General features: G+C 38.9%; 1 protein-coding gene across 13 annotated transcripts in view; it reads right to left on the bottom strand.

The window, feature by feature from the left end:
• Positions 1 to 14,524, bottom strand: part of LOC149321504 (RAF proto-oncogene serine/threonine-protein kinase) — a 142,073-nt gene that overhangs the window by 31,786 nt on the left and 95,763 nt on the right. For all 13 annotated transcript variants that reach the window (XR_016281106.1, XM_089523294.1, XM_089523303.1 and 10 more), the window contains 3 exons: positions 6,260 to 6,489; positions 4,558 to 4,670; positions 2,636 to 2,738 (listed from right to left, as the gene is read on the bottom strand). Coding sequence is in view for 12 of the 13 variants with exons in the window: in XM_089523294.1 (XP_089379420.1) it covers positions 2,636 to 2,738; positions 4,558 to 4,670; positions 6,260 to 6,466 (423 nt within the window). In the remaining variant the exon portion in view is untranslated. The remainder of the gene's footprint in view (positions 1 to 2,635; positions 2,739 to 4,557; positions 4,671 to 6,259; positions 6,490 to 14,524) is intronic.

Below are 14,524 nucleotides of genomic sequence, written 5' to 3'. Positions count from 1 at the left end.
GAATGTTGTGACTAGCTATTATTAAAATCTATGTTACGGGTTTTTGAAATACAATGCTTTTATTAAAATGTGATGTGTCCATTCAGATAATTTACATTTTCAACAATTATTTTATATTCAATTGCAAACTGGAAATCCAGATAGTCATTGGTCTGGACTACCAAGAAGAGCAATAAAACAACAATGTCATTTTAGAGGAGTTAGTTAAGCAGCATTACTAGCTACAACAGTGGGACTGGGCAAACACAGTGCACCTAAGTCTCAATTTTCTGCATCACCCTCAAAACAAAACGTGGAAATGAACAAGAATTTCACTTCTGGTTTTAAGAACTCGTAATTTTGTTGTGTTGAACCCAGGAGCCTATGTAAAAGATCAATGACTGTTCTTATTGCCTTCTAGGAGAGGCAGTTTATCCCTATTTTTGGGCCAGAGAAAAGGACATCCACAGACTCTGGAGAAGTTGGGGCTGCTAAATAAATAAATAAATAAATAAATAAATAAATAAATAAATAAATAAATAAAGGTGTTGGGCACAACATAGAGCCCCAGAGCTGCACTCTTCCTACCTCTGAACTACAGGAAAACACAAAGACATACTTCCAAGGGAACCATCTTCCAGCTGACCACAGAAGGAAGGAAGGAAGGAAGGAAGGAAGGAAGGAAGGAAGGAAGGAAGGAAGAAAAGGCTATGGTTGTTCATGGTTGTTCCATGAAATCACATAGCATGTTTCATACAGCTGATCCATCTGGCAGTCTTATGTCCTTGTAGGATGCAAGGTCACATCAAAAACAGATCTAGATATCATAGAAGTTTTGGCAGGAGTTCCACTTCTCACAATGCCTTCATGTGTTCCCCTCAATTCTGTCTACATATAACACGAGCATGCTGTATTTAGTACTACTGTGTAGAGCTGAAAATAGAACATTCTTCTCACTGCTGTTGGTGTGACAAAACTGGGGATACAGTACCAAGGCCTAGACTATAAGAACTGGAGAAACAGCTTCATCAAAAATCTACTTCAGTCTGGAATGTTTCAACTGTGGTTCTGCACAAGCACAAGACACATACATGTAAGGCATGGAGACCACAAACTAGTACACCTTTGACAGAGGAATTTTCTTTCAAAACTCTTCCACACAACTTAAGGCAAGGGGAAGCCTAGTGGCTATCATTTTGGTTTGGCTTACAAGTGATGACTTGCATTTGCAAAGTAATCTTATTACAATCTCTTTTCTGTAACAATCCTTTTCATATCACTGTCTACACACTTCTTCTTAACAAAATATATTCACACATCCAGTTACAAATCACCAAGTGATGCAGAGGGGCAAGCACAAGCAAGTGATAATAGTATTTGTTTATAAATTATTTTAAACATCTTTATGTTCCTTTTTATGTATAAGTGGCGTGATTATAATAACACTCAACAGAAAAAATAAGAAAACAGCAAGTTCAGTATTGCCATTAGGCTGAGTAAAGTGGTTGGCTCAGGGGCGATGTGCCAAGGCCAACATATCTGCTGCTCCCCTGCCCTAATAGGCCCATCCTGTTTGTTCTCCTGCCCCCAGAGATCTGCCTTCAATGCTCATCCCTTCTTGCTGCTCCAGAAAGAACAAGGAGCTACAGGGATGTGCCTGCATCACATTATTTTTGAGAAGGCAGGAACTACATCCCAAGAAGAAAGACATGACTGAAGTATCTCAGTGTCTCTGCCATGTCAGAGAGCACTACCCAAAGCCAGCAATTTCCTGAAAGAGCTATTTCTCTGTAGAGCTGTCCTCTGGCATAGTGGAGGCACTGTGGTAGTGTCCTCTTTCTTCTCATGGCATGGAGCACTGCTTTTTCTTCTACTGTGGAGGAAAGGAAAGCACCGGCGTGTCCTCTTTCTGAGGCATGGTGGAGGTGCAGATGATACAGCATGTTCTCCTCTTTGGGGAAAGGGGGAATGCATTGCTGAAGTTCTCATCCTCCATGTGATGGGAATTGCTTTGCTTCCTGCTTCAAGCAGTGGAAAAGCATGGACCACCCATGGAAAAGCAACACTTTTAACCCTCCCTCCAATCCATCTGCCTTGGTCCAAGCCTCAGAGGGAGAGAAGAACCGCTGGACCTCATCCCCTTTCCCTCCATCATTCCCATCTCCTTTTGTTTCGTGTCTTTTAGATTGTAAGCCTGAGGGCAGGGAACTGTCTGATTAAAAATAATAATTGTACGCCACCCTGAGAGCCATTAGGACTGAAGGGCAGGGTATAAATACCTAAATAAATAAACAAACAAACTAACTAACTTTTGACCAACCAATGCCAACTGTCCCAGCAAGAAAAAAGTAAAAAAGTAAAAAGGTCATCATCCCTAACTATACAATTCTGTGCATTAAAACAAATTCCACTGAATTTAATTGGACTTATCCCCAAGAAAGTATTATAAGTGTGTACCAAAGTTATTCATTTTCTGTAAAGACTAAGATATGAAAACTTCTTGCATTCTGCTTTACATATCCCTTGTTATGAGTGTATTTTAAGAAAACCTTTAGTAGATTATAGCTACATAATAAAAAGCCTATCAGCTGTCCACCCATGAAGAATTTTCATATCTGCTACCTGAACAAACATACACAAAGTAAGATTAGCTTACAAAGTTGTGTGTTGTGAGTGGAACATGATCAAGGAAGTCTACTTGCAATTCCTCTCCAATCAAGGATGCAGCATCTGTATTCCAATCCAGTCGTGCTTTTTTACTACAAGAATGGGAAGGAAGAATTGGTCAACGTTCAACCACATAACTCCAATTTTAAAAGATCTTCACTGGCTGCTGATCAGCTTCCGGGTCCAATACAAGTTGTTGGTTATTACCTTTAAAGCCCTACATGGCTTGGACCCGAATTACTCGCGGGAACGCCTCTCCCTACATAATCCACCCCATACTCTTAGAAGATCAGGGAAGAATTTGTTGGAATTACACACAACCAGATTAACTTCCACTTCCCAGAAAGCCTTTACTGCAGCTGCTCCAAAACTCTGGAACAGTCTCCTGGACACTACCTCCTTGGAGGCTTTTAAGAGGGCAATTAAGACTGATCTCTTCCAGCGAGCTTACCCACCTAATCTCTTATACAGTGCACGTGCACCATATGCAGACGCGCCATACATGGCTTTAACCTTACGCGGAAGGTTAAGCTGCTGGGCAATTAATGGTGTGCGTGCCCGTGGCACGTGCACCGTGCAGAACACAAAAGCACTCCCCCATTGCAGCCAATGGGGTTTGAGCTTACGCATTTTCCCCCATACATGCAGGGATCCGGAATGGATCCCCGAGTATGGAGAGGGCCCACTGTAAGACCTATTTTATCTCTTTGGTCTAGATTGACACATTTCTCTCCTCTTTCACTTTGATAGTATTGTTTTAACTGTTATCTATTTTCATATTTTATTGTACTACATTGTTGTTTTTATTATTGTGAATTGTACTTGTATATTGATATTAGGTTGTAATCCTGCATCGATCTACCTGGGAGAGGCAGGAAAATATTATTATTATTATTATTATTGAATCTTATGTTATCTCTTGGGACTATTAGTTCTGAACAAAAGTGGTCCAGGGACTACATTGACCACCTCAGATGGTCACTTCTGATTTTTAACCACTTCTGAGTCCAAGTCAGGGTCAGAGACCAGAATGTGCCATTTTGAAAGAAAAACAGGGCAGAATGTTGGGGGCATAGGGTCTGGGGCACATGACCCATAAGCTGCTCTTTGCCTATCCTGGTTTAAAGCCTTCAGAAGTACATTAGAAGATGTGCAACTGAACATGTGCAGCCTCATGTAGGCCTTTATTATAGCTTATGGTATCCAAAAGTAACAAACACTGTGGATAACAAAATTCTTATTGCAAACGTAATGATCAGACTTGAGCCCAGAGGATTTGTGGAATAAACAAGAGCAGAGATGAAAATTATTTGTTCTACAACTGTGGATTTACACAGCATTCAGCACAAGCCTTGAATGATGTGAAGTAAGTTATCTGCACTCCTTCACCTTACTAAAGAACAATTTAGTATTGGACACAGCGCACTTGATCCTATAAAAAGCAGAGGAAAACCCAGACTGTAAATCATATGGAACCTACTGAGTTTAGAATATTTAACCTAAATCTAGATAGAACATAAACAGTGAAACAAAAAAGAATTATGCTAACATTTATCAAATTAATAACATTAAATTTATAGTATGACAAGTTTATTATATCACTTCAAATTTTATAGTAGGCAAAACAAATTATTTTCCCTGCAAGATATGAACTTTGTAAATCCACTGATTTCAACAGGACCAGTTAATCATATGTTTAATTCAATGAGGTAGGTAAATAAATGCAACACTGAACTGCTTAGTTTTGTCTAAACAAGACAATTCTGATTTTGTAGTATAGTGCTTGATTGTTAAACACTTCAGTCAGTGGTATTATGTTGACACTGAATGTTTGAATTTTAAAAAGCATGATAGAATATTGGAAATAATTTGTTTAAACAGTTTTGCCCAAATTAATATTCTACTTCTTACCCTTTGTGCTCATTAAGCAATCTAAAAACAGCACAGCATTCTGGTTGCAGACCTCTGACTTTCAATGCTTTCATGAGACAATCATGCAGGGTCATTCCATTACGCACATTCACCTGTTAAATAAAACAACAAAAGTTTTTCCTCAAATATTTTTACTGACTTTCTACACAAATATCAAACACAACCCCTTAACTGCCCCCCTAATATTTATACTATCTACATGAGTTCCCACACTCCCACACCTAAGACATAATTATAAATCTTTCATGTACTTCTTCATAGATACTGCCACATCAACAATACTAATAATAAAAATACAGCACACTCCAATTAAAAGTCCTGCTGCAATGGCCACTTAACAGTCAAAGGCCTTGGTGAAGTACAAGATATTTGCCGGCAAGCAGAAAGAGAGGAGAAGAGGTCAAGCTAGCCTCCCAAGAGTCACTGAGTAACTCTCTCCCCTATGTACCCATCAAATGCATCAGTGATAGAGAAAGGACCTAGAGAAAGCCCTCCTTCAACTATCTTAAACTTTGGACAGGCTCATACTGGGAGATAATGTCTTTCAGACGATTTGGACTATCTTCCAAGCCATAAAGGAGATTGTATCTGGAGACAAACCAGTAGCCAGTGAAACTGTTTCAGCGTAACCAGCCCCAGGGCAGTAGTCTGGCTACATCATTCTGGGCCCACTAAACAGTTTCCAAAGCTAGCTCCATGTAAAACATGTTACAATAATCCAAATGGACTGCACTGTTAGCCATTTTGTGTGTGTGGTTGTTACACTTACATCAGCAGCTATCATAGTTACTGCTAAAAGATGTTTATCCCCAATTTAAATTGTTGAAATTACACAGTCTCAAACTGAGATTAAAATGGAACTTGGTTATCAGTAACCACAGCTGGCACATTATAAAGCAATACAACAAAAATAACCAAAAATGTTCATCACACCTTAAAATATTTTTTGGGGGAGGGGCATATATTTGAGCAGAAAACAGCCTAAAATTCAAAAACACACTATAAACTGTTATAAGCTGCTGGCAAAGGTAGCAAACTGGAAGAAAAGATGGGATTCCATCTCTCTTGTACATGCAACACAGAAAGCAAGGAGTGCTGAAACAGAGATGTTTTCTCCTCTACATCCAGCACAAAAATGGAAAACTGAAACAAGCGAACTGGTAACTTTTGTGGGTTTATTTACCAAGCTGCTATATATAGAGCTAGCTCGTCAGTGAAAACTGATGACCAAATGATGAACTTATCAACAAAAACTACTCTAGACCCATTCCAATAAGCATGAGCAGATACAACTTGGATCAGGCACTTTACAGCTTACATGTCAGTTTTATGGTGCTGATACAACTTTGTAAATCTTTAGGGTATGTAACTGGGAAAACACATGATGGATTCCCAGTTAACACTTACAGCATTATCCAAAAATCATCCATCAGCAAAGCCCATTCATAAGAGACAGGGCCTCATATTCAGTGAAGTGATACTCGGCTCACTGCTTTTTTCCACAGTTATGCATGTGTATATTCAGTAGCACACTGAACAAAACTTCACTGTATCCACCTTGAAGTCTCTACATTTAAACATTATTAGACTACTGGGACACTGGAATGTTTATACATTGGGGAAGGCAGGGGGAGGGGGACAGCCCACCTTTCATCTTGCATAAAATAAGAAACAGACTCACCACTGTGCGTTGTTTGTTAGGCAAGAAAACACGAATGGTATTACTTGTCTTGGAGGAATCTGAAAGTTTCCCATCATCAGATGCTCTGCGCTGATAGCCAAACTGCTGGACAATAGTAGGTGAAATACAGCTGGATCCATTGAAGACAGAATCCTTTAATCCAATTCCATCAGTAAGAGCCTTCCAAGCTCCATGAATGTGGTCCATTGAAGCAGTTTCAGTAACCCAACCTTTTAAAAAGGACAAACATATTCTGAAGACAAGTCTCCTTAAGGGCAAAATTAAAGCCGTTTTTGATTATTATGCTACTGATAGGAAATATCTGCAAGAATAAGGTACAAAACAATTAAAATCTAATCAATATCATTGAGTGCAATAAACCCCAAACAGCTGTGCTCTCTTGATTTTGTGGGCCCTGTATGTACAGCTGCACACATGTATTTCTGCACCAGCATGTCATGATTGGCGAGGTGATCTATATGGTATTTATGCATTATCATTTTTCAGAGGTGACATGCCAGAAACATTCACCCCTAAAAGTACAAGGCTGTTGGCTAAGAGCAAAGAGATTTTTTTTAAAAAAAAAAATGGCAAAGCAGCAAACTGAAAAGATGTTTAGATTTGTACAAAGTTAAAAGATCATATTAATGTACATTGTTTTAACCACACACATAATGCTTTTATCCCAGAAATCTCAATTTAATTTCTTCTAAAAATGAAGTGACTCAGTAACAGTGGTGCCATGAATTAATTCATATATTTCTTAAGAACCTCTTCTAACTATAATCCTCAACATGGAGCCAGTTACATGTGGGGATATAATGACAGATGGATTGTGCTGCAGGCCCCACCCCTGGATCCCATAGCTTCTCCTCAGCTTCATTCCTGATATGCACATATTAGTTGAGGATGTTTGAAAGAAGAAAGCTATTGCCTTTCACGCAGCCACCAAATATGTAAACATCTGGATGGGAAAGCCCCCCGAGACAGGACTGCAACCAGTGTTCCTTGGCTCTTTGAGCACCTCTTTACATGAGGAACATATGTAAAGTCTTTAATACACCCAAGGTTGTATTGCACATCTTATGTGGCATCAGGTTTTTTTAATATTACAATCCTAAACAAATTCACTATGAAATAATCCCCAGTGCCCACAGCAGGAATGAATTCTGTGTAAACATGCATAGGATTCTGTTGCCAGCTTACTAAGGAACTTTTCCCCTTCTGCAGAGTTGGCAAAGAAACCAATTAAGCTATCAGAGACTACAGCAGGGATGGGGCAGGCTGTTGAGGTCCAGGTGTCAGTCTTACTACCCCAAAAAGCTATCTCAAAGCACACCATTCCCAAAAAACCTTCTGGTTTTGCAAAGTCTATTTCTGATTTTGCAAAGACCTTTGGCAGGGAGTTTAGTCCCCCCCCCCCCCAAGAGAAGCTACATAAACAGGGAGAATTGCAAAAATGGTAAAGACCACATACAGCCCACAGAAATTGTGTTGCCCACTCCTGGGACAAGGAGATCTATTCCAATTCCACTAGGATGGCCACTTATCTGCAAGAAATTCTATGCACTGGCCCATGGCTATTGGGTAATGTGTTAAAAACAAGGATGCTCTATTACAGTACAACACAAAAAAAAATATTGCGGCTCAAAACTCTGAGTAATCAGCTAAACCTTGTTAAGGAAAATGCAACATGGGATATACAGTGAATGAAATAAAACTTGTATGTGAGAGTCAGGGTGACTCAGCAGAAGCAATTAGGAGCCACACAGGTGTAAAAGGTAATGCAATTAACAAGTCCTAAATGCCAAGGACAGAAATGCAAAGTGGATAATTGAAAACACCTGAGAATTGTTAAGTGGACAAGGTGAGATGATGAAATCATTAATTGTGGGTTGAACCAAGAGAGCCAATGAGAGTGGATGTACACGCCCACTGGGTGGAAACAGACAACAGTGGGTGGTATTTTGCAATGACTATAATAATGGCTATGAATCCCAATGTATTTTGTGGGTAGTAGTGTATTCTTGGATAGTTTTGTTGGAGCTGTATATAGTAGAATAAAGTAGATCTTTTATATAAGACTACTGAGTTGTCTGGTGTCTTGAGTGAAGATACAAGAGCCAGCTGGATCCTGAAGAAGTGGGAAGACTTCTGTGGAAGCAAAAGTGAGAAGGCTTGGAGAGTTTGTCAGGGTCTTCAGCCTATTCTCTGTAACTCTGCTGCTTTAGAGCAAAGCTTTAACCACTGGCCAAAACTGGTCAGTGCCGGTGCGTAACAAGGTGGTGAGTTCGAGCCAGAGGTGAAAAGCAACAACTCCCATCATCCCTGACAGTTGTATAGTTGTATAATGGCTGCTGTTAGAAGTGAATTAGAAATTTATTCATTCCATTTGCAAGCCAAAATCAAAGTGTTTAACTACTAGGGTAAAATCAATGAAATGGAGCTAGATAGATTATCAAGACTATGTCTCTTAGAACAGTCATAATCCGATCTTCACTCCTCTTGGTTTATGCAAATAACAAACTTTATAAAGAGCTGTGGTCTTCCTGATTCCTGCACAGTTAATGACCAAGCAAAAAAGGGCATGAGACAGAGAATCTTGGATATTGAAGCCCAAAAATATATAACCTCCCTTAGCAATGTAGGTAATTTAAAATGTCTTAGCCGATTTAAATGCCCTTTTCAATGAGCAAACTATCTAAAAATACAAATGCCAAAATATCTGAGGGAGGCATTTACCAGAGCTAGATTTGACCAGCTTGACATCATGGTAAGATATGGAAGATTCAATGGTATTCCTTACGAGTGAATCTGTATCTGTGGAGACCAAGAAACTGAGGATTTAGCTCATATTTTATTCAAGTGTAATCTGTACCAACAGGAAAGAGATCAGTATCTTGGTCCCTATATCAAAAGAAGAATGTTTTGGGATACCCATGTCAGAATCTCTTACTTCATGAGTGGCCAAGATTCAAAAATATCTATTATCACAGCTCGGTTTTTATGTAAAGCTATACAGTTGAGAGTTAGATATGAGGGGTCAATTGGGGTAAATTGCAGAGGTGATGAAGAATTCTGATATGTGATGCTTCATGTTCAATTTTATTACTTTATGTATTATCATTTTAATGCTGTAATACATTCACTTTTATTCTTTTTACCCATTTTTGTATCTTGAACCTGCAGTATAGATTTGTATACGTTTTTTAACTATGTTTCATTTTTAGGTACTGTACTTCTAATGTACTTATATTGTTTTACATTTATATGACATCCATACGGTACTCTATATACATTTCAGATTCTGTGTTATTACATTTTAGCTCTTTTCTAATTGTTATGGAATTTCTATAGGATTTTATAGTGTGTTTTATTTGTTTTCATGTTACTTTGTGTTATTTTGAAATGGCCTAAGGGCTAATCAATAAACATTTCTGATTCCTATAGTTGCATAAGTCATGATGAAACAGGCAGACCAATAGAACTTCTAAAGAAGGACACTCTTTAAACACCCCAAGAGCTGCAACAAAAAGGTGGGTGCAGGCTTATTCTGCGCTTCCGCACAGCTTAAAACTATGTCTAATAGTTTTAAGTTACAGGAAAGTAAATTTCAGTTGAACATTAGAAGGAATTTCTTGTCTGTGAAAGCAGTTCAGCAATGGAGCCAGTTGCCTAGAGAGATGATTGGTTCTCTTTTTCTTGGATGTCTTAAAAAAAAGCCAGACAGCTACCTGCTGGGGATGCTTTCACCAGAGACCCTGCACTGAGGAGACTGGATTCAATAATTAATAGGGCCCTTACAACCCTTGTATTATTCTATGAACACAGATAAAGGGCCACAGTTTTTAAGGAAAAGGTCTGCAGTGCAATGCAGGATTACTAGTAATTGTAATATTGACGTTCATATAACACATTTCAAAGATTCAAAATGTTTTATATACATTCTGAGAATAAATAATCTGTCTAAAAACTCAAGCTTTCTGTAATATCTCAGACAGAAAACCTGACAGGAGGTAAAAAGGCTCCCCAGGACCCAGGATCAAACTCTGGTTTCATAGCCTCATCTGTAAGAACCCATAGTTTTTTTTTTTTGTTTGTTTGTTTTTTTGGGGGGGGAACCCCAGAAAGACTCCTTTATAGTTGGGCACACAAAAAGATAAGGGGGAGGGAAGAATTAACTCCCCATTTTCATATGTCATCATTGCACAAGATTATGATTCTAAAGCCAATTCAGAGATAATTGCCAGATAAGAAAATTGTCAGACTCAAGACTAAAGAAACTATTGAAATATTTCTATTAAAGAGTCATAATAGCATTATTCTACTATTAACAGCCATCCTGAACACTTATCCCTTGCAAAATGATTCTCAGAAGTATTTGCTGAAGTTACCTGAACATGAATTAAATTATGAAGTGCCCCGCTGCATTAAAACCCTAGCTGCCAATGTCAACATTTCTGAAAGTCAATAAAGGTGACACTAAACTGCAGTACTTTGAACTGCTCGTTCTTACTACTTACCTTATCAGTAATAGCAAGCAAGGTAGAATGTTATCCATATACAGTACATATATTGATGTTTGGATTATTGGAGTGTGTGAACAATACCAGACAGCATGTCACATCTATTTGTTTATTACTTTATTCACTTATCTTGTTTGCTTTGTACATTTATAACCCACTTTTCTTCCAAGGAGCTCAAGAGAGAGACAGTGGTTGTTTCAAAGTCACCCAGTGTCATAGCTGAGTGGGGTTTAATAATAATAATAATAATAATAATAATAATAGCCCACCCAATCACGTAGAATCAGGACGGGTTACAACAATAAGGAAATACAATATGACAATAAGAAAACTACAATACAATACAAATCAATTAAAGGTCAAATAAAGTGCAAGATTGCAAAATAAATATAAAAATTACAGCGAACATAATACAGTACAAAATACAAAACATAGCAATGCAAAGTACAAAATCCAAAATACATAACTTAATAATAAATAAGATTTTAAATGACAATCTTCCCAGTTATAACTGGACAATTCAATACTAAAGAAAACATGAGCAAAATGTGGTATTCCAGATGTGGTCAGATTACAACTCCCCTGAATCCTACCAAGCATAGACATTAGTGAGTAATGTTAGATGTTGTAGTCCAATGTCTGGAGTGTCACATTTTCCCCAGCTCCTCTTCTTAGCGCAGCTCTGGACATACACACTGTTAAGCCATTTTATCCATAAAACTTTGCAAGGAAGATCAAAATTAGCTTATTTGCCCAAAGCCAACCACTGAACTTCATGGGTGCAGTGGCTGAACTTTTCAAATGGTACTCATTATGAAAACATGTCTGATCTAGCAGAAGCTCCCATGAATGGGTGTGTGATTTATTTATCTTTGCCAATCCATTCCCCCCCCCCATAATGCTGCCATGCCACTCCCACACTGACTTTGAGATGCCTAAACCCTCAAAACAGATCTTCAAGGACAGCAAGCAAATCAAAGAAAAAAACTATCTTCCCTCTTCAGTCAGCAGGATCATTTAATGTTTCTTTCACAAGATCTCCAGATTCAGTTCACTGCGTGAAGTATGTCCCTTCCTAACCTACTTCATAGGTTAGCTGTAGAATCATGATGTTCTGAGTAAGATTCAAATTTTATAAAACATAACTGTTTTGTCTCTCTGCCAACATTAAAGCCTCAGGTTATACAGCATATTTATACAGTTGTGGGAGTGAGAAAGAATGTAATAGGATCCAGAAAGATAGAAATCATGTAACTTGCCCTAAATCTAGGTGATTTAGAGCTGGATGAGGTAATACACTTGACAAATTTGAAAATTAGGGCAAGGGCATGATTTGCATATTTCTGGATCCTATTACATACAGTCCCACTTCTACAACTGTATAAAATGCTTTATAGCATGAGGCTTTAATATCATTCTGTACTGCATCTATAGAAGTAGATTTATATCCACAAAAGCTCATACCAAAACAAAAACCAGTTAGACAGTTCTTCTACAGTACTTCCCCCCAATCTCTTCAACAAGAGATTACCACGGCTTTGTTATTGTGTGCCCTCCTCTGAGGCTGAGAGTGTGTGATTTGCCCCAGGTCACCTAGTACTGTAGGTTCCTATGGCCAGGTAGGGATCTGAATTCTCGTCTTCCAGTGTCTCACTCCAGCACTCAAACTAATACACCACACACTGCCTCTCATAACACAGCTACTTGATGGCCAATGACTAGCAATACCTCTGTTTTTACAAAGTAGTAGTTAACACAGCTACTTCTTTGTAAACAAAGAGTTATTGCTAGGCAGTGGCCAACTAGAATTCTTTCCCCACCCTTGTCTGAAAAGCTGAGCAGGAATGTAGGAGAGAGAGACATGACACAGTGGAAGAAGCAGTAGAACATATTGGGTGTGGAATGTTCCTGAAAATAAACAATTCTGAGCTTTGAAACTTAGTCCCATATCCTTCCAACATCCTTTCTCCAAGTAGCCATCCTATAAAACTACCAATAGTTTTAACCACAACTCCAACTTATTAAGATAGGATAATCTGTTCTTCTTCTCACAGGTTTTCTCATAAATCACATTCTTGACATTATAACCTCGAGAAACTGATCAATCTTTTTAAGCTTCAAAAGGGAGACTGCAGTCAAGAAATCAGAAGAAGACTAGGAATGGGAAGGGCAGCTATGAAAGAACTACCGTAGACAGGATCCTAAAATGTAAAGATGTGAGAGCTGGACAGTAAAGAAAGTGGATAGATTTATGTATTATTTACTTATTTAATTTGTATGTTGCCATTCTCCCACAAGGAACCCAAGACACTTCACAGACAACAAGCCTGTGATAGTGGTTGGACTGAGAAAACCTTCCCCGGAAGATCTTAGTATTCTGGCAGGTTCATGTGTGGAAATACGGCTCTTCAAATAATCTGGACCTAAGGCAAATAGGGCAAATAACCAGCACTTTGAATTGTGCCCAGAAACAATCCAGTAGCCAGTGAAGCTGGTTCAACACGGGAGTTATATGATTCCCTATAACTGGATAGAAAGAAAACTCATTTGAGATGTGCTGCTGGAAAAGACTGCTGAGGATACCATGACAGTCCAAAAGACAGACAAATGGTCCTAGAACAGATCTATCCTGAATGTTCCTTGGAAGCCAAGATGACTAAACTGTGGCTGTCCTACTTTGGCCACATTATGAGAAAGGATGACTCATTAGAAAAGACAATAATGCTAGGAAATGTAGAAGGCAGCAGAAAGAGGAAGACTGCATATTAGATGGACAGACTCAATCAGGGAGACCACATGACTGAACCTGAAGGACCTGAGCAGAGCAGTTGAGGACAGTGGGTCTTGGAGATGTCTCATTCACAGGGTCATCATGAGTCAAGGTCAATTTGAAGACAGTTTACAACAAATTTTGAAAGATGTAGATATGGTCAGACTCTTACAATACAAATAAATTAACACCGAGCAAGGGATGTGGTGGCTTAGTGTTTAAGACATCAATTCTGACTATCAGAAAATCAGAAGGTTGGCAGTTCGAGGCCCAGGTGTCGCATGACAGAGTGAGCTCCCGTCACTAGTCCCAGCTTCTGCCAACCTAGCAGTTCGAAAGCATGCAAATGCAAGTAGATAAATAGGTACTATAGGTTCTGTGCAGTCATGCTAGCCACATGATCACAGTCATCTTCGGACAACACTGGCTCTTCAGTTTAGTAACGGAGATGAGCACTGCCCCCTACCATCGGTTACAACTAAACATTCATGTCAAGGGGGAAACTTTACCTTTACTTTTTAAGCATAGCAAAACGAGGTGAACATTTACATAAGTAGTCCTTAAACATAGTTTCAGGCAAGGAAAGCAAGATATTTAATAACTGCCAATCAACACTGAAGCAGTAATTCAACTGAGAAAATGTAGTAACACTTCCGTTTATAAAAAGATCTCAAAAGAAGTATGATGTATTTTGTCTTTTTAGCAGGCTCAGCTTTTCTTGTTCCAGAAACAAAATGTGACAGACCACATATTCCAGCTACTCCCAACCAGAATACAATACCATCATGGTCTAGAAGCAACTTGCTTTGAAGCTGCGCTAATGGCGGGGGGAGCCAGCCCGAAGGAATGGATTTAATCTGTTCCTTCTGGCTGCCCATTTGAGACTGTGGTGGTGGCCAACTTTGGAAGCAGGCCATGCAGTTGCCAGGGTCCCAGAGCAATCGGGGCTGGAGACCACTTCTTCCAGAC

Source organism: Sceloporus occidentalis, unplaced genomic scaffold, assembly GCF_023333645.1.
Source record: "Sceloporus occidentalis isolate IW3139 unplaced genomic scaffold, rSceOcc1.0.p SCAF_1, whole genome shotgun sequence".
In the NCBI taxonomy this organism is placed as follows: domain Eukaryota; kingdom Metazoa; phylum Chordata; class Lepidosauria; order Squamata; family Phrynosomatidae; genus Sceloporus; species Sceloporus occidentalis.
This window is presented reverse-complemented; position numbering and strand designations above follow the sequence as displayed.